Here is a 19,571-nt window from a genome sequence, read left to right as displayed (position 1 = left end):
GCCATTTTGCTAGTATAGGCTTGTTTGAGGAATATTGATCCAAAAGAGATGTACTCATTAAGAAACCCAAAGGCCTCATTTTCTCAAAACCCAACAGAGCAGGTGTGTCCTTTCATTTTGCTAATCGCACACAGGACATCACCAATTAAAAAAAAATATAATGTAATCTGGCTTCAATCCTCTCCTGTAGCTTAAACCTAAATAATTTATATATGTTATCTTGCATCTAAGGAAGGAGGTCTGCATTGCTGTTGGGAAAAAAAAATAAATCTGTAACACAGATAGTCAGGAGCTGATCTTGGACAAACCAGTTAGTATGAAATATCGCAATTTACTGTATTAATGTGTGCCTAAGACCAAATTTTTTACTGAATTGCTAAAGCAGAAATACAGATGCCAGCATAAGCCAGTAACTCATCTTTAGCTTTCAAGATGTGCCTCACAAAGCCGTATCATTTTTTACAGTCCCAGGCCACTCTATTTCATGAGTTTTATCCATTTCACAATTTTATCCTCTCTCCATGCTTAATGTTCAACTAAAGCACGTGTTGCTCGAAGAGATCTCTCAGTAGTTTATTATTTCTGTATGTGGAGAAAAGGAAAGCAAACGCTACTATATACAGAAACACTCAAAGAGAATTTTATCACCACTTGGTTTCAAAGTCTGTCAGTTTAGCTGATTAACACCTGCATGGACAGTCTCAAAAAATGACACCCGAGGAACTATGAGATGATGGAGGACTGAACACCAGTGTGCACCTTTCTACACAACAGCATCTTACTTCTCCCAGAGGAAAACTCTGAACTCATATTTTGTAGTATGCCTGTGTTCTTATTCAGAGTTAACATGGACTTTATTTATTCTAACTCACCTAATGCTGGTTCAGAATGAAGCTAAACCATGCTAAAATGAGTATCATTCCAAAGACAGAGCTTTCCCATAGGAGTTTCCTTTCCTGTAACTTAGCTAATCTTCTTAAAATTCTTAGGTTTTTATTAGTTTGGGTTTGTATTCTTGAGTATACCCATATAAATAAGACAGTTTGCTCTGAGCTATGATGAAAGTAAACAAGAAGAATACAAGTTCACATGCACTGATTTGTGGAATGAAATACCTCCCAATTTTTAATGAAGATTAATACTCTGATTTTAAAAGCTCACTGTGGAAGAGAAAGGTTTGCAGCTTCCAATTACAGCAACACAAACTTCAAGCACATTACACAAACACAGCAAGTTGCAAGAATACTTTGGTCTGTGTGAGAGAAAAAACCTTTACCGCCAACTAATACGATCAGAAAAGACTTCATAGCAACTTTAAGTGTCTGACTTCTACCATATGTCTAGCACAGTGGGACCCAGACTGAGTGAAGTCTGTATTTAGCAAAATATAGATGTTAAATCATAACAGCAAGGACTGTTCAAGCCAAGTCTTTCCAACTTTCTGGTGCCCATTGTGTTTTATTAGAATTTATATGCATTTGTTATTAAAATACATCTAGCATAACACCAGCAAACTAGAGAGCCAAGAAGTTTCTCTAACCTCTAAAAATCAGTAGGTGGAATGTTATACCTGATGCTACAACCATCAGCTACAGAGAGATACTAGTCTTTGAAAAGCACCAGAAAAAAATTTTCTGGGCATGGGGTAAGTTTAGCATATAAACATATTTCCATGTGCTGTCACATGAGACTTTGCAACACTTACTTACCAGCTCCACATTGTCACCACATGGCATCCAGTTTTAAAAAACCTCATTGGCAAATGGTTTGTTTTGTGGCTTTTTTTCTTCACAGCTCCATTCTGTCTTGTTTGCTGATGCATATTAACACAACTAAGCTTTCACCTAGCATCTCTTAGCCCAAATATCCCAAGGAATGGAAACATCACTTAAAAAAAGAAAAGCATATGTATAGAAGATGGACATTTTCTCCACCTAATTCAGCAGAGGAATTTCTCTCACAGAGTTGAAGTTTCCTCCTGCTCAAGGCAAACTTCACTTTTCTAGGAGAAACAGTGGGAGACACTTTGTAGCATAACACTGACATCACCGCAAGTACCGCTATGAAATTTATTTATCTCCCTTGCCCTTTACAGGATGCACATGTAAAGACAAAAGCAGCTATTCTCAGGTTGCATCCAAGTTTTTTCCTTCAACATTTCTTACCATATTATACTTTAGTATGTGAATTTTATCGAGATTTTATAGATCCCGATTCCCATGATTTACCGTTACACACATACTAGGGAATAAAGTCAGCCCAAAAATTGTAGCCAATCTTTTTAAAAAAAAGTCTTTTGCAATGTCACTGTAAAGTACCTGCAACCACACAGACACTGTAGTCATTCTAATTTATTGGCATGATCCCAGGCAAGTTAATGCCCAGGAGTACTGTCCTTTGGCTGGCAATCTACCCCTCAGTACTCTGGCTAGCAGAGGCAAGTACTCACCTGTCTGTACAGTGAAGTAGGACGTTTCTGGGGAGAGGGGGGAGGGAGAGGCTTCTACTCTGTGAAGTCTTGGGACTGATATAAGGGAAGATTTGAGTGCTGATTTAAAGATGGTCCTGTCAAGACAGCTCCAGATATGAGATTGTGCAACTGCTCTGGAAACAGCACTCCCCTCAAACTAAACCTCATCTCCTGCCATTGCTCCTCTGCTTCAAAAGATGCCTGAAAGAAGCAGGCCTCTAAACACTTCATAAACATGCAATTTTCTGTTCTTACACTAGAATAATTTTGGAACCCTACCCCAAGCAAAACTTGGGTTTTTATAGTGTGTGTTACAGGCATGAGAAATATGTCATATTTTATATGCAACCACAAGGACACATACCCCGACACATGGCATGTAATGGAAAATAAAGTTAATCACAATAATCTGCTCCAGAGTCCTGATTATTAACATACGTTTGTTTCACTGTCTTGCTACAAAACACCATAGATTCCCAGCTTTATAAAGAGAAACATATCATTTTATAGTTCTAATCCAAAACAGTAGTTTACTAGTGCTGCCCTATTGCATTGAGGGCTTCAAAATATAATATTTGGGGTGTAGGTGTGTAAATGAATCTTTGCAAGAAACTCTCTTAACAATCTCAGATATTCAGAAAAATAGAACCAAAAGCACATGGAATATAGCTTCTCAAAGTTATTCTTGTCAAAACTGTAAAAATAATATGCACACTTGCCACAAACTTCCACAACACATGCTTTTATATGTTGCACAGGAAGTTCAGAACCAGGTAAATTCTTATTAGAAAACTCAGACGTGGTTTATTCCACATCCAACCTGGAGCGGGGCGATCGTGCCCAGTGGAGGGCAGCAGGCTTCACAGCGCACCCTCCACTGCAGCTCTCCAAAGCCACTACTCCAGTTAATGGGAAATGGATGATGACTTCCACAAAGAAAAAGCCTCAAATTTCCAGGTCTTTCAGGAAAAGAAAATTCAATATGACAAAAATTAATTATCATGACACATACAGATTTGTATTACACTACTAAAAATACTGGAAGAACATTAGAGCTTTTATTTGCTATCAAATGTCCCACTTTTTAAAAACTACTCAGTTAACACAAGTTGTCAAAATCAAATAGAATTTGGGACACCATTAACTCATATATAGAACCTTTCTAATCTTCCTTTTTACCTGGATGAGAAAGAATATCACAAATATGTTATTTATCCAATATCATAGTGATTCTCCAGTAGTACTGGGATACAAAAGAAAAATAGAAATACTTGATCTTTCTGCAGCTTTTTCTTGTAGCTGGTTTACTTCACAGCTACTTGTGCTCACATTCCTTCAAAAACAATTTCTGAGATCACAATGAGCTAACAGCTTGTTTACCTATGTATATTGAAAAGCAATAACTAAAGTTCACAATAAATCATGGGCTTGTCATTAAAAAAATTAAGCGTGAAATAATTTTAACTGTTTACAGGTGTAGCGCTGTTCAAAAGCTGGTATTCTTACAATCTGGGTCAGGCAGAAATTATCTTAAACATGGTTCTAGTTAGTGTCTGATGTGTACAACATGGAAACAGTAAAATTTCCAGTGATCAAGTGAGCACGATTCTTCACAGAGTCTCTAACCCTCAGATAAGGAGTGAATTCTTGTGGCAGGAAGAGAGCATGATGGCCATAAGATTTTAATTTCCTTGCCCCCGAATGTCAGTCTCATAATCCAGAACAAGTGACAGCTGCTTCCCATCTAAAAGCTTTAAAACAAAAACTACTTTGTTTTCAGAGCAAAACTATAAACCTGATGAAACAAGAAAGCACAATACTTGGGAAATCTCAAGGTGGCCCAAGATCAGTGGTGACAAAAGCTATGAGTGTTCAGGCTTGTAGGTTAACTCTCAACAGAGGGGATGTAAATTCTTGTCACAGCTATACGTTTTCTCAGTTCATAGAACTGTGGGCCACATGTTTGGCAAAATAAATTTCCATGCTCCTCCTGGTGCTAATTCAGTGATAGCTCCCTTTTCACATTTTTACTATGGTTTGTTCAATTCAAGAAATAAATTACTAGACTTAAAGTGTATGATTTTTTTTTTTTAAGAGTAAGACAATGTTGAATGAAGCCATCTTAAAACATAACACTGAATGTAATTTTTGTTGCAATGCCATTTTTTCTTCAGCTTCAATAGCAGGCAAACATTTAATTACTATTCCTTTTCTATATGTCAAAAACTCAGGACAAAAATACCAGGGCCTACCTTTCTAACAATTAATTCCATCCTTTTGATTGAACACTTTACAGCTGCCTTTAGTGTTACATACTACTTCAAAATTCTGCTGTGATATGTGTTCTTCATGTTTTTCTATTACACCTGCAACACTGGATTATCTTCTGCAAAGACAGCATTTAATAGTACTTTCCCCCCAGCTTTCTTGCTGATTTTTGCCACCTCACCAGTCACCATCTGACTAATCACAGCAGCCTACTGGATTTATGTCAGGTGACCTCTCCTTCCACATAAAGTATATTCACTCCCTCAGTCTTCTGTGCTCGTTTTCTCAAGGTTGTCTCATTTCCCCCAATGACATCCTTCATGTTCCCTTTCCAAAACTACTTGTCTGCTTTATGCTTTTCTGTATACATAGGGCTTTTGGATATATTTCCTAAATGCAGTGTGTGGCACCTGATGTTTCTCACATTAAAAAATATTGTGTTATGTAGCAGGCAAAATTAGAACTTACTCTATTTGTGTTCTAATTTAGCCATTCTGGAACATATTCAGAAAGAAAGCAAATAATTCAGTGCAGGAATACTGAGGATATCCCATGGAGCTTTCTCTATACTACAAAATACACAATACAGAAAAAAAGAAATGAAAAAGCTATTACTGAAAACTGAATATATCTCGCAGGCTAGCCTATTTTCTCTAGTACTTATTCTGTTTGAGCAGAGGCACACGATGCCTGTTAAGAACACCAACCCAAGCAGCTGTAATTTACATTCTGTTGTGATGATCTCACTTAATTTAGTTGCAAGGGAAGATGCTGAACTGTTGGCCTATAGCCTGACACAGTAGACAGTCCCAGTATCAAGAGCAGACCAAAGCCCTTCTATTGCCTCTTGACCACCAGACATCCACCTGATGGCTATTGATTTCAGCCAGAGAGGGTTACATGAAAATGGAAGCAGAATCTTACCTTCTGGCCTTTGATCCCAGGTGGTCCTGGAAAGCCTACGGGGCCTGGATCACCCTGTACAACAAAACCATCCAGGATCACTATGTTTCACTGGAACATGACACAGGCCTATAAACTTTGTAGGACTCCATATTTTCTCTGCATGCTTGGACTTATGGTACAAAGAAGTAGCTAATGTTTTATCAGGCACAGATTTATTTTTATTTTTTTAGAGGACGAAAACTGAAAAGGCAACAGTTCCTCAACTGCAACCTCCTAGTGCAAAGTGCATGCTCCTGCATGATAACCACACAGCCAAATCACAGCTGGAACAGACTTAGCTCACAACCTCACAACATATACTTTTAGCCAGCATAAATGGGAGTGAAGAAGCTATACAGTTCTTGAGGTATCCCTTCCCTCAGAAGTCAGTGGTTTCACCTCATTTTTCTTTAATATTTCTATATACATGTATTTATTATTGTTTATTGTTTGTGTTACTTTTATGCCAACAATCCTCAACCAGGAATCAGGACACCATTTCAGTATCTGCTACATAAAACATGGTGTAAATCTAATATGTCTAAAAGACAACATGAAACATGCATACATACAAATGGGTTATGGTGGCATATGGCTATTTTCATTCCAGTTCTTTAAACTTGGTAACTACATAATGGTATATAAGAATGAGAAATAGAGCATCTCAAACGCTACAAAAATGGGCAAATATGCATTTTTTAATGGTTGTTGTAGATGGGGGAGGAAGGAAGGTTATTCCAGTCCTTTTTCCCTTGCTCAGGACTGACAGCAAAGAGATGCACTCTTGCAGGACTGGTGCCCAAATTCAAATTCAATAAGTCAAGGAAAAGATCCTAGAAGCAAGTTAGCATCAAAGTAAATTCATTACCTAGGGTGAGCAAATTTGACTTAGGTGAAAAAATTAAGAACCCAAAATAGCAAGAACTATAAAAATACACATCAATTCCATATTTTTGTATTATAGATACATTCTGCATGTATTTAGGCGTAGGTCACACATATACCTGGGTGAGCTTTAAACTGTTCTGTGGCATCATGATCTCATGCCAAAGAATATACCTTGAGTTTCAGGCAGACACATATAGCTCACAACAGTATGATAGACTGTCAAAAGCAAAAGTTGGTTAGATTAACATAATATTGCTATTTCTATAAAAGCCACACTCCAGTTTCTTATCAGTGCATCAACAGACCCATTTCTGAATTTTTCTCAGCAGCTCTTTAACATTGGAAATACATATTTGTGAATTTTAAGGTTTGACAGAACGCATGCATTAAAAAATATGTTATTTTATGCACACAGCAGCAGCTAGAAAACAATAGTTATCTGCTAATGCTTGCTTTATCACAGAGAGTGGTCCTGGACTCCTACAGTGTTTTCTACTTAGCACAAATATTCCCCAATTTAACTACTAGCAAATTCTCTTCATAAAACTTAATATAAATACAAGATAGCCTAAAAGAGAGAACATAGGTTAACACATTAGAATGCAAACATACAATTACATTTTTAGCATTATCACATTGATTTTAAAGTTTTATACATAGTCATCAGATTTGCAATCTAAAAAGTAAATAATCACAAGCTTCTAAGCCCACAATTTCTATAAAGAACCATTTTAAATATTTATACACAAATATTTTGGGCAGGAGAGTAGCCGCTAGTTCGGCTAAAGCAGCTTAGGAGGAACTAGCAGGAAAAGCCTCTGAAACTAAAAGGAGAATTCTTACCATCAAGAGACTGTTAAAAGAAGTGTTAAATACAACGTGACATGCAATAATGTGTGCACTTCTCAACACCAAATTTTGTCTTACACAACTTTCTGCACTAATACAAGGTACTAAAAAAAACTCTGAAACCTCTACTTTGGTCTATCAGTGTGAACCGAATTAAATTTAATTGTTCTCCAAGTACTTATGTTTTAAAATTTTTATTTGTTATAAACTAAATCAAATATATAATTTAATTTAAGGCTTTGAAATAATTTTTTTCTGTTTTCTTTGGTCATTACATCACCTGTGTCTGCATCGGTCAGCCTCACATAATTAAGTGTCAAAATACACCAGCGTCACAGTAAATACTAAGCATTGTGCTGTTATAACTTGTCTGAATATTAAAAAGACTTCAAAAAAGAATGCAACAGACAAAACATTTTTTCTAATATCAAGAAACTATCACCTTTTCCCCACGCTTTGCCTGTCCTGGAGAGAATCCTGGGTCTCCTTTAGGGCCCTGTCACAGAGAAATTTAGCTCATTAATATCATTAGGGAACAGAGTTTTTAATAAGATATGTGTAAAAAAATATTTTAAAACTTATGACAAAAGGAGGGGGAACGTTCATATAAATGCACTTGTTATTACAGGGGTTTTTTTTTCTCATAACTCTTTCAGTAAAGACCTAGAACAAAACGTAACAGTGTGAGTTCACATTGAAATGAGATTTATGTTTTCCAAATTTCATCATGTCACAGAAACTTTTGAGAAGCAGATTTTATTAGTAAATCTAAGCAGGATGACAGCAGACACCACCACTGAAATGCTCTCCCCATGTCCCCACTGGTTCAGGACACCACCTATTCCCCAAGCACTGCGCAAGATCATCAGGCTGTATTACTGCATTGATTACAACTTTGTCAGGGCCTCCTCACGCTCAGCACCTGCCCAACACAGCACAGACATCGTGGCTGGGAAGGACAGAGCTGTAAACATGGCAAAGGCCTCTCTTCAATTACGAGTTACCTCCCAGCAGATGAGACAGCTCATCATTCTTGGCCAGGAGTTACTGTCTGCATCCAAGACTAGGCTGCAGAGAGGGGAAGGACGCTGCCACACCGATCTCTCTTATTTCAAACGCCCGCCATACAAAGCGCCAGGCACTGCAGGCCGACATGCCGCGGAGACCTGGGGCCTGCCAGGGGCTGGGAGCTGGGGCTGGCCAGGACCAGCCAGGCCAGCAGCCGGCCCCACACACCTATGGGCCACCACAAACCCACGCCTCAGAGTCAAATTCACTGCCCTTAAAAAAAGGAGCCGCCAGCAAATGGCACCTCCTGAGACAGCCCTGGGTGAACTGCTTCATGCTGACCGAGTAAGTCACCCTGACAGTTCCCGAGGCCGTAGGCTGAAACCACATTAATGCACTCATAACTGCAAACACAGTAATTCAGGAGGAAATGGGGAAGCCCTTTGACTAATTCATATTAAAAGCTGCATGCAAAAGGGACTGTAACATTTCATTAACCTGTTCATATAAATGGCACAGGCTTCAACAGCACTTTTGATTTAAAAGCTGTAGAGTAACACCAGGTGTTCCTCACAAGCATCAAGATCTACTCTCCTCAGTCAAAAGTGTTTTCTGTAGCCAAGGAAATACATGTTACTATTAAGATTATCCCACAGCAGTGCCAGATTGATGATACGTGCCCTTCATTCAAAGACAGCTAAAGTGGGGAAAAAATGGTGTTTAGTCATTGCCAGCACAACCCTGCTCTCAGGGACAACGTGGGACGCTCGGAGGGACGTACAAGAGAAGCGGCGCGGGGGTTCCTGGCAGTTGGCCATTTTAGATCTGTAACGCACAGCGCTTCCACCTGCAGTGCCACGGGGCTTGCACAGGGTCCTGCAGATCAGGGCTCGTCCTTCCCTCTGCAGCTAAGATTCGAACGTGTGAGGCCACTTGAGAAACTAAGGCTGTTGAATACTAAGTAAAAAGGCTGGAATTACGGCAAAAGGAATCTCTTGTGTTAAACTGATATGTCAGGTCACAGACACCATGGTTCTTCAGCATGGCAGGAGTTATCTGAGTATTTTCCAGCTGATTCACATTTTGGAAGGTAAATACTTAGATACCTTTGTACAACTCCAACCTGTCCTCTGCTTCCATTTTCCAATGCAGGCATAGCAAACTAAGAGCTGTAATAAAATAGTGATCAGCTCTCCACTAGTCAAAACAGGTCCTCTGATAACATACCCATCACCTTTCCTTTCCCTCATAAACCCAATTAATTCCTCATTATTTTTAATCTAAAAAAAACAAACACCCAGTGTTATGCATGGCCTTCAGTTGTGGATTAACAACACGTCACCACAGTTCAAGATGTGAAGATAAAATAAAGCACTTATTACGTACATTAAGTAATTATTATGGTGTAGTTAGAACAGTGCCAGAATCCACAAACTAGATTATCTTAAATCAATTTTTCAGGGAGCCAGGAACACAGCAAAACATTATGAATACTTTTAAATGACTTTAAAAACACCAATAAACTGTTTATCAGGAATTAAATGCCAAGGACATCGGCTATCAATTGGAACTGCTAGCACATGCTCAGGGCTGGATACTACACTGTAAGGGTATTAGCTAATGTCCCGTGCTTCAAAAGCAAGCGCATAAAGGATGCTTCAGCACAGGAGGGAAAAAACCATGCATCTCAAAGGCAGAATAAAATTATGCATTAATTTACTGCCAGAAAACAGTTGCAACTCGTTTACGATGTTTTAAGATCAAACAAAAGTGTGTTTCATTTCAGCTTACGTAGTCAGTGTGGGTCAACTGGATCTTCATAGTCAAAACTTGAGTGAGAACCTGGCTAATTTTTCTTTAAATGAAAGTGTTTCAGAAGGTACTTGTATTGAAAGTATAATTTATAATCTAACAAATGAAAGAGATCACTAAGCACCTAGTAATATATATATATTTATATATATATAGGTACATACACATACAATTCCTTCTGTTCTTAAATTCACAAAGACAACTACAGAACTGATAAGAATTATGATCCAGTGGAGGGGGAAAATACATTATAAACCAAATCATAGGAGTAAGTGGTTAGAATTATTTTCCTAGCAATGTATTCCATTATAAAGCCAGCATAAATATGGTAAAAATTAATTACGAAGCTCTGAGTTTAAATGTTCCTATAAAACTAGACAATAACAAGAGCACACACACATAAAAAATGGAGTCACTTGGTTTTACAGTGCTTGACACTGAAAGCTTTATTAAAATTCTTTTTATGTCCTCAAGCAGTTTTAACACCTGTCATGACAGGCCAGATTCCTGCAATTAGGAATCACACTAAAACAGATCATGGTTGCTGCTGTTTTTTCCTAACATATCTATCAAATTGTTCAAACTAAATATGAGCTGAAGGCATTCTGCAACTGCACAAATCTGTCAAAGCTATTTAAAGGGCCTATGTTACATAAGTTTGAAGGGTTTTATTTGAACTTCCAGTCCAGTATTTTGTCTTTGGTTTTAAATATTACACCCATAAATCTTCAGAAAATTATTCTAGCATATTAATCAAGTGATAATGTCTGAAATATTAGAATATTTCTATAGCAAAGGTTGGGACCTGAAAGTAGAATTTATAGAGAACGATAGTTATTTTTCTTCATTTATTTCCTTGACTTTTTTCTTTTGAAAAGCAAGGTAAAACGTTACAGCAATTATATGCTTATCGTCGCTTAAAATTCCAGTTTATCAAAGAGGCTGAGCTGATTTACAAGAACTCTTTGGGGAAGTATAGACTAATTGTGTGGATAACAGTTTCCAAGTCATCATTCTGCACACACAGGGTTTGTTTTTCTGCCCTGAATAAACTGCTGTTTTATTTTGATTTGAAGTTCAATTTGAATGATTACATTTAATTAAAATATGTTTATAGTAACAATCTCCATCTGTAAACCAAAGAAGGCCAATTGCTTCTATTATAGGAAACAGTTCCGAGGCTTCCAAAAAGTCATTAAGAAGTTCATGTGTTTACATAGCAACATGGATAAAGTAACTCACCTTTGAACCTGGCAATCCTGGCAAACCTGGATTACCATGTGGTCCTGGAATACCCTATTAAAAAAAAAAAAAAAAAAAGAGTGGAATTATTCAGTAGTCTACTGAGCAAGTGTGAACAGTTTGCAAAGAATCATTTTACTGCCTCATCATTGCTTTTAGAAGCATGGGTCAGGATTTTCAAAGGATTTTCAAGCAATAAATCATGCACATCTTCCTAAAAAATTAAAAGTGAAGCTGAATACTTCTCTTTCTTTTAAAAATCTCAGTTTCTATTGTCTTCCCAAGTAATTCTTGACAGGTATTTGGTACACAGTCACTGCAATGTTGCTCTCCAGCTACAAAACTTGGAGACATGGGATAAAACCAGAAAAATCGCATTCTGAGGTACCCAGCTATACACTGCAAAGAGAAGGAAGTGGATCAGTTCTCACTGACTTGAAAGATAAATCAAAGCAACATATTCCACCTTCTCTAAACAAATCACAGACAAAAACCCTTCACCAACCTGATTCTCCTACAGCTAGTGTGGAAAATGGGCTTGTTTCTGTAAGGGTTGGACTTAAGCCATTCCAGGAACAGAATAGGCTATCAGGGCTATCTACACCTTCCAGGATAAGTGTCTGTTCCTGAAGTACATTCTGCCATCCTCACTCCTTGACAAACTGCAAATTAGGGAAAATACTTGTTGCAATGGCTGTCAGCAGCTGTTCATCTTCCAAACACTGAAGGACTGAACTGGTAAAAACCTATCCCCGGTAAATGGGCAACAAAGCTTTTGTTGAATTCACTAAAGCAAAAATTCCACCCAAACAATTAATCCAAATGCCAAAAATAATAAGAATCCTTTTCAACTTTCTCATATATTCAGTGGTCTAACAACAGATAAACTCCGTGTTTGTCTTTCCCTTGCATGAGACTGAATTTACCAGTTTTACCTTGCAGTAACACTGAAAGCTGTATCAATCAAGTGCTCCCTCTCACTAATGACAATGTTGACATAACACCACAGAAATGCTAATCCCATGCGCTGTTTGAGAGATTAATTTGCACACTGGCAAATTTGGAGGCGCTCTTAGGGGTTTAGGAGAAAGGAAACAAATAGAAAGTGCCAACATAGCTGCAGTGCTGAAGTGGCTCTTAGCTTTTGCTGCCTGCAACATTATCATCTTGGGGCATAGTATTGCAACGCAGAGGTGCATAAGTATCCTTGTGAAATGAGACGCATCAGGGGAATTTCATCTCATCACTGACTGAAATGGCTGAAAGTTTAATTATTGAGAAACTCAGAACAAGCCAAGACACTTAGAAAACCTAACTGTCAGATGTGGACTTCTCTACCATAGAATTACAGAGATCAGAATCAGTTTTTAATGGAAATCTCTAACCATTTATCAGGCATTGATACCATACCCAAAATGTCCAACCTACATGAATCTGTCAGGATCAGGTTTAGACACACACCCAATAGACCATGAAGGCAGCCCAGGCAAATGTGGCTCTGCACTCTGCTGCTTCCCTTTGACACTTCGAGTCACATTTCAAGATCACGAATGGCAGTTTGTATGAAGGAATACAGAAGTCACAGAGCAGACTAGCAGATATGGACACGAATTTTGCATAAACAAGGTTTTTGGCTTAACAAACTCTTATCATACATCTTCACTAGCTCAAATTTATCAGCGTTGCACAAACCAAAGAGCACTGATATTAAAAAAACATGTATTTGATCAAATAGTTTTATAGACCTTCCTGGTCCATATAAATACATATTTTAAACTCAGAACCACTGGCAAGTATTCATCTCTGCAATTTCCACACTTTTCCAGGCATCCCACTGTAAGCTGTCTCTTCACATTGGAAAGCATGTCCTACTTGATAATTAATCTAGAAAACTCACATGGTAGAGCACTGTGCTCTTAAGTACTCTATACCTGCCAAAAAAAACCCCAACCAAACAAAAAAACCAACAAACCCCCCCCACCCCACCACCAAACAAACAACCCCAAGCAAACAACAACTGAGCAAGAAAGTTACCACTAGCAGGCACGGCTTTAAACACATGGTCAGCCTCCTCTCAACTAAAGCCAACTTGTCAATTGTGAGGATCTACTTGATGCCACACATATCCTCAAGAGGCACTAAGCAACACGGAAAGCTCAGCTGTAAAAATTGTCAGCTCTTACATAGAAGGATAATTTGAAAAAAGTATCCAAGAAGTCAGGAAGATATGGATTTGAAGGAATGCTTTTCATTTTATACTTTTAAATGTGTCTCATCCAGTGCCTTGCATCCAACTGCTCTAAAGCATCAGTTTGGTGTTCAGCCCCTTTGACCAGTGCACTTTCCTACCCAGTCAGACCGAGCCTTGAAAGCACAGGATGTTCAACATACTATTGAAGCAGCTTGTTTAAACGTTCCTCAAAAGGCTGAGTCAAAACTCCTCCCACACATCTGTTGAGCCCTCATATAAACTACTCCCTTATCTCCCACTTGCAGTTTGCCTAAATGAGTGCACTCCAGCCATAACCACTTACCGCCCCCAAGTACCATGGCCTGAACTCATCTACACAGCAAACCCTTACCTGTCCCCTCCAGCTGCCCTTCCCCTAAAACCGCCCAAATCAACCACGACCTCAGGGACTCCTCAGGCATTTTGGTTTTTTTTGTACACAACCGTACAAACACAGATTTACCCTCGTCTGCCCCATCAACCAGTCCTTGCAGCACCACAGGCTTCTCCCACCCTCTTGGCACCTGGGGCACAGGTTTCAGCTCACTGCAGCAAAGCCTGTGCTCTGTCCCCTGACACAGGACAAGCCTGCTGTCCCTGCTCATGCTGTGGTGCACCCAGTCCCGCAAAATAAATCAGTGTTTGCTACTGTAGCTCATTTTTTGGGCAAATTATCCAGATACCTATCACCCCTTCTATCAAGCTGCTGTAACACAAGAGACTAAAACAGATTTTTGGAAGTGTTTTCTTCAACACACCCCCCCCCCCCCCCCGTCTTGCAGTGGTTTTTTTTGTCTCCACTGCCTGCTCCTCTGTGGTTGTGGCATGCATTGCTCACTCCCTCTCATTCCAAAAACAAATGAACATGACCTTAGATTGCAGCAGATGGGAGCAGCACAGAAAAACTAAAAGTTAATATTGCGAGCAGCAACAGCTAGGCACAAATGTAACAATGCTCTGTGTATGCACACATACACAGAATTAGCTATGCTGGAGGCTCATGGCAGAAAACCTGTTTGCTTTGCCTGACTTTAACCTGTCCATCAAATGTTAAGAATCATACACTTTCATTATCACCAAGCATATGAATAAAGTCGAGAAAAACAAAATGATGCAAGGTCCAATTTGATTATTGGTGACCTGCCTAGAGCTACAGAAGAACATAGCTGTTTTACTTACCCGAGGACCTCTCTTTCCTGACGGACCAGGTAAACCTGGAGGACCCGGAGGACCCTGGTGATAGAAAATCAAAACAATTGAGGCTAAAACCCAATACAAGGACAGTATCACAAGTCTGAATCTGACCAGTTCTTCTAACTGGTGACTTTCTGCTTGTGCAGACCTTAATTTGAAAACCAAATCCCAAACTACAAGCACGTGTGTTTTTAATCTGGCTCCAAATCAGATTTCTGCTTAGAAAGTATCTTATGTCAGAGGAATTGGAGCTAACAATCTAGGTAGCAACCTTTTCTTAGCTGTATTTGTACTAAAGGAAGAAGAGATCAGTTCAAGGATTAGAAACAAGCAAGTGCAGTGTATTTCAAAACAAAGAATAGAGACTAATTAAGCCCTTTTAATAAGCATGCTGGCATGCCAAACACTTTTGAAAAGTCAGGAGAGAGTATGAAGAAAAATGAGATACCACCTCACAGAAGACAGACACGAAATAGAAGAAAATAAACGTGGATAACTGATTGTTCAGCTTCCTATTGAAAGCTTCTGATAAGAATAACTGGTAGCATGTTTGCCCTTGTATATAATGAATATCATTCGCTTTAAAGAAAATTATGGGGTTTTTTAAATGCTAGTATATAAGCAGATGTAGCTTTTGCAACTAAATTTTTTAGACACTATAAGAATGACAGTGTACCATCCTCTGTATAGCTTGTTTTGACCACAGAAACCTTTTCTTTTCTGTATGTGATTGCTGCTCACATTCAAAGCCCCAGGATCTACTTCATTGTACTCAAATAAAAATAAGAGCTCTAGACTAAAACCTGCACTAATTTATATTAAATTCTAAGGAGGCATAGGCTATGCTTAAGGGTCAGTTCAGCTTCCATCCAAACACCAGCTTTAACAGGAACCAAGTACTCCCACTGCAACGGGAAGATGGGCATCAAAAGTCAGACCTCATGAAGGAACTCAGTAGGTGACAGAAGGGATTCAACTTGCTCTTTCATCCAGGCTTCCTTGCACACCTATGTTCTTTACATACTACAGCCTCTCAGCTGAGGAATTAGGCAAAACACTGAGCATCATACTGCCCATCACCAAACCACTCTGCTGAAAGCTAGCACAGAGGGGCAACTATGGTGACTGAAATTGCAAACCCCACAGGCTTTGTGAAAATTGAAAAAGGGAAAAAGAAAAAAAAATAATAGAGAAAGAAGGGGAAAAGAGATAAATAGCCTTTGGGATTTTATTAGTAACCAATGAATCACTTTAATAAGACAAAAATTGTATTTTTAAAAACCTAAAGTTTTGTGGAAGTGATATTTCTTTTTCCTTAGAAAGATGTCACTGGCATAAAAGACAGTACTGGTTACAGACTTTAGGCACTGTAAAACCAATTACATCCATTTGGCCAAAATACAGATCGCCTTGGACAATTCTGGGAAAAGCACTGTTGTTCTGAGGAAGGTAAAGAAATACTGTCCTCTCCAATTAATCATGAAAATCTTAGGAGTCTAACTGTAGTGCAACTGCCTGTTTATAGTTGGGAATATTTGTACGTCCATACATACTACATTAAGTCATGCTGAAACCTATACCGTGCACTTCCCTCTGTGTAATGTAGAAGGCAAACCTGTGTAATGGTCATGGTCTTTAGGTCAAACATATTGTACTTTTAGCATAGGAGGTTTGCTATTCACCCTGATTGCATAAATGCTTACTAGTATCCTCATATTTTTCTGAAATAGTAAGACTCTGTGTTTAATAACAACAACAAAACAAACAAAAAAAAATGTAGCAGACACACAGAAAGCTCTTAACCTGGCATTCTTGTCCAGGTCCATAAACATACCTGAAACAGCACAGAGAGATTCGACCCTGCCACTGCTGAAGCAGTATGCTTTCTATGTCCTCTCAAATTGTAAATTAAGAGATGCACTTTTGTTAAAAAATTATCCTGGGACTACAAAGGGAAACACTGTATTTTTTATTAAGTAAAATAGTTGCAAATAACGTACATTCTTTTGCAATTTGTAGTAAAATTCCTCTATAACCCTGTTTCATATGCTTTCTACATTTCCTTAAAAATACATCAATAGCCAAACCCCGCCATTTTCCTCATAGAAATCCTAATGAGTATTTATTAAGATCCCTGATCTTTGCTGCTGATTTATTGCACAAGAGCAGGGAGAACATCTTTTCCCTATGTGACTTCTTATTTTTTTTTAAATATTACCTGCTTCCTTTGGAAATAAAACACTAACCAAACAAACCACCAACCAACTGAAAAAAAAAAACCCACAAAAACCCCCATACCCCCCCCCCCCCCCCACTGTGACTACACTAATTCATAACTAATTATCTCTCAATCTAAAAAAAAAAACACAGGAAAAGAAGAAAATTTAATCCCAACCAAGCCCTCAGCAATCCCTAAAAGAAGCAGTAAAATATATTTTGAACTATGCAGCCAGAGATTAATAATGTTTTCTCATGGCTTTCTAAAACAAAGCCAATCATTGTAGATGAAGTCTCTGGCTGACAGTAATAAGCAATCCAGGTGTTTGATTAATGTATTAACAAGGACTCTACTTAACCAGAGTATATTACTCCTTAACCTCCAGCTGAGACTCCTCCCTGCAACTCAAGCAACATCTCTGCTGACAGCAGACTTAGTAGAGCACAGGTATGTCTTCCTGGAAATGCTTTTCCAACTAGTTGTAATAAGTTTTTCCACCCCATGTACTACTTCAACCTGTGAAAGCAACTTCAAGTCAGCATGAACGATTTTAGACTAGCTAGGAAGCTATTTATGCCTCTTAAGGCATCCATGTAAGTCACAGAAGTCAACATCTGAGAGAGTGAGCCAATCTCTCTTAAACCAAGGAATCAGTCATTTGTTTGAGTAGCTTTTCCTCCAACTGCTGGAAACAGTAATTAAACAAATCTGAAGCAATTAAAAGTGTTAATGTGGTTTTTTGCATTTGACATTTTAACCTCCAACAAAAAAATAGTGACTAAGTATTACTGACACGATTTTAAAATTCATTTATTTAGTAAGACCAGTTTGCTCAAAACAGATCATATATACCTTAAGAAAGGTACTACAATTTACTGTCCTTAGGAATTGTAAAAATCTCATTTAGCTGTTGAGGGGAGAAACTCAAGTTCCAGGTAATCATGGCTTAATCCTGAAACAATAATAGTAGATGCTACTCTTCCAGAAATTTTCACTATCTTTCAAATATTCATTGGGAGGAATGTAATTAATGGTGAACTTTCACAGACATTTTCTAGGATACTGAAGCCCTTCTATGGATGCATGTGTTTTAAACTTGCCCTACGCCAGGGGTAATAGGAAGCATTTCATTTACATGTAACAAGGCCCTAAGATTTCAGATGCATGGCAGTAAATTCTGCATTAAATAGTTAAAACTGCACAGGCACATGCTGATCCAGTTGCCATTCAATACCTAAATTATATTCACTGAAGTTTCTCTTGCAAACACCTATGAAGTTTCTCTTTAAAAGAAATTTGACTACACCACAACCACTCCATCTCAGCTCACCTCAATTAATTAAACATGTATTTATGAGTTTAATGTCTGATCGATCAAATACCTAAGGAAGGCAGTCCTTCAGCAAAACAGAACACCCATGAACCTTCCTGCACATCATCAACAAAATACCTGAAATACAGCAGGGAAGTAAACAGAAACATCAGGCTCCAAACCTCTTCTAAAAATCTCTCCACGAAAGGAAATTCCACTTCTAACTTTGCCAATATCACTTGTTCTATTGTGCAGCTCTGATGAGATATGTTTTCCTTACAGCCCACCTAAAAATTTCTACTCTGTCTTGCCATACTCTCTGTGAACTGGCAGAAATATCTTTATTAACTCACCCTTCACAGAACTATAACATTTGTCCCTTACTTTCATTACTAAACACACTTTTGTTTTAATCTTTGCTCGGAATCGTATTTTCTACTGTTACTGCAACCTGCTGCAATCCTTCCAGTCTGTCTACATCCTTTTTAAAGCTCTTCATCCAAACCTGAGGACACTTTTCCAAACTACAGCCTCAGCACACCCAAACCAGTAGAAATATAGCCTGGCACTCATCACTCTTGGTAACATATCAAGCATCACATTGGTAAAGATGCATTTATTCTCTAGTGCACTGTAACACCACTATCATCCTCATCTGAATGCCTAACCAATCACTTCCCCATCTTCTACTTGTGCTTTTAATTCCTGTAGTACTAAACTTTCATCCCATCAGTTTTACACCATCTGGAATTCTGATTCTGTCACTCCGGATTCTTCTACCTACTCCTGGCATGCTTTGTCTACCTTTTTAAAGCATATTACTTCATACAGATACTGATTTAATTATTGAGCAACAAGGATCCTACCAAATATCAATGTCCACCTATTTTTTCTTCTTGCTTCATTTGCATTTCACTGGAAATGATAAAAAACCTACACGCTTCTCTTTCCACATGCCCTAGAGCAGGAAGTCACCTGTGCATGATTAACCTCTTTTCTTTACAGCTGTGGAAGTCTTTCCCTTTCTCTGTCAAGAATTCCTACAACACCCAAAGCAATATTATCAACATCAGAGGAATATATATATATGGCTTTAGGTTATGAATTAAAGCTTTTCAATATTGTTGTGCAGAAG

At 38.3% G+C, this 19,571-nt stretch overlaps 1 protein-coding gene across 3 annotated transcripts in view; it reads right to left on the bottom strand.

The window, feature by feature from the left end:
• The window catches only part of COL24A1 (collagen type XXIV alpha 1 chain), a 148,346-nt gene that overhangs the window by 110,630 nt on the left and 18,145 nt on the right, over positions 1–19,571 (bottom strand). For all 3 annotated transcript variants that reach the window (XM_040611032.1, XM_040611030.1, XM_040611031.1), the window contains exons 4-7: positions 14,892–14,945; positions 11,483–11,536; positions 7,863–7,916; positions 5,663–5,716 (exon numbers count right to left, since the gene is read on the bottom strand). In XM_040611032.1, the coding sequence (XP_040466966.1) occupies positions 5,663–5,716; positions 7,863–7,916; positions 11,483–11,536; positions 14,892–14,945 (216 nt within the window). The remainder of the gene's footprint in view (positions 1–5,662; positions 5,717–7,862; positions 7,917–11,482; positions 11,537–14,891; positions 14,946–19,571) is intronic.

This window comes from Falco naumanni, chromosome 11, assembly GCF_017639655.2.
Source record: "Falco naumanni isolate bFalNau1 chromosome 11, bFalNau1.pat, whole genome shotgun sequence".
NCBI classification, from domain to species: domain Eukaryota; kingdom Metazoa; phylum Chordata; class Aves; order Falconiformes; family Falconidae; genus Falco; species Falco naumanni.
The sequence above is the reverse complement of the archived record's forward strand: the minus strand, read 5'-3'. Positions and strand labels throughout refer to the sequence as shown.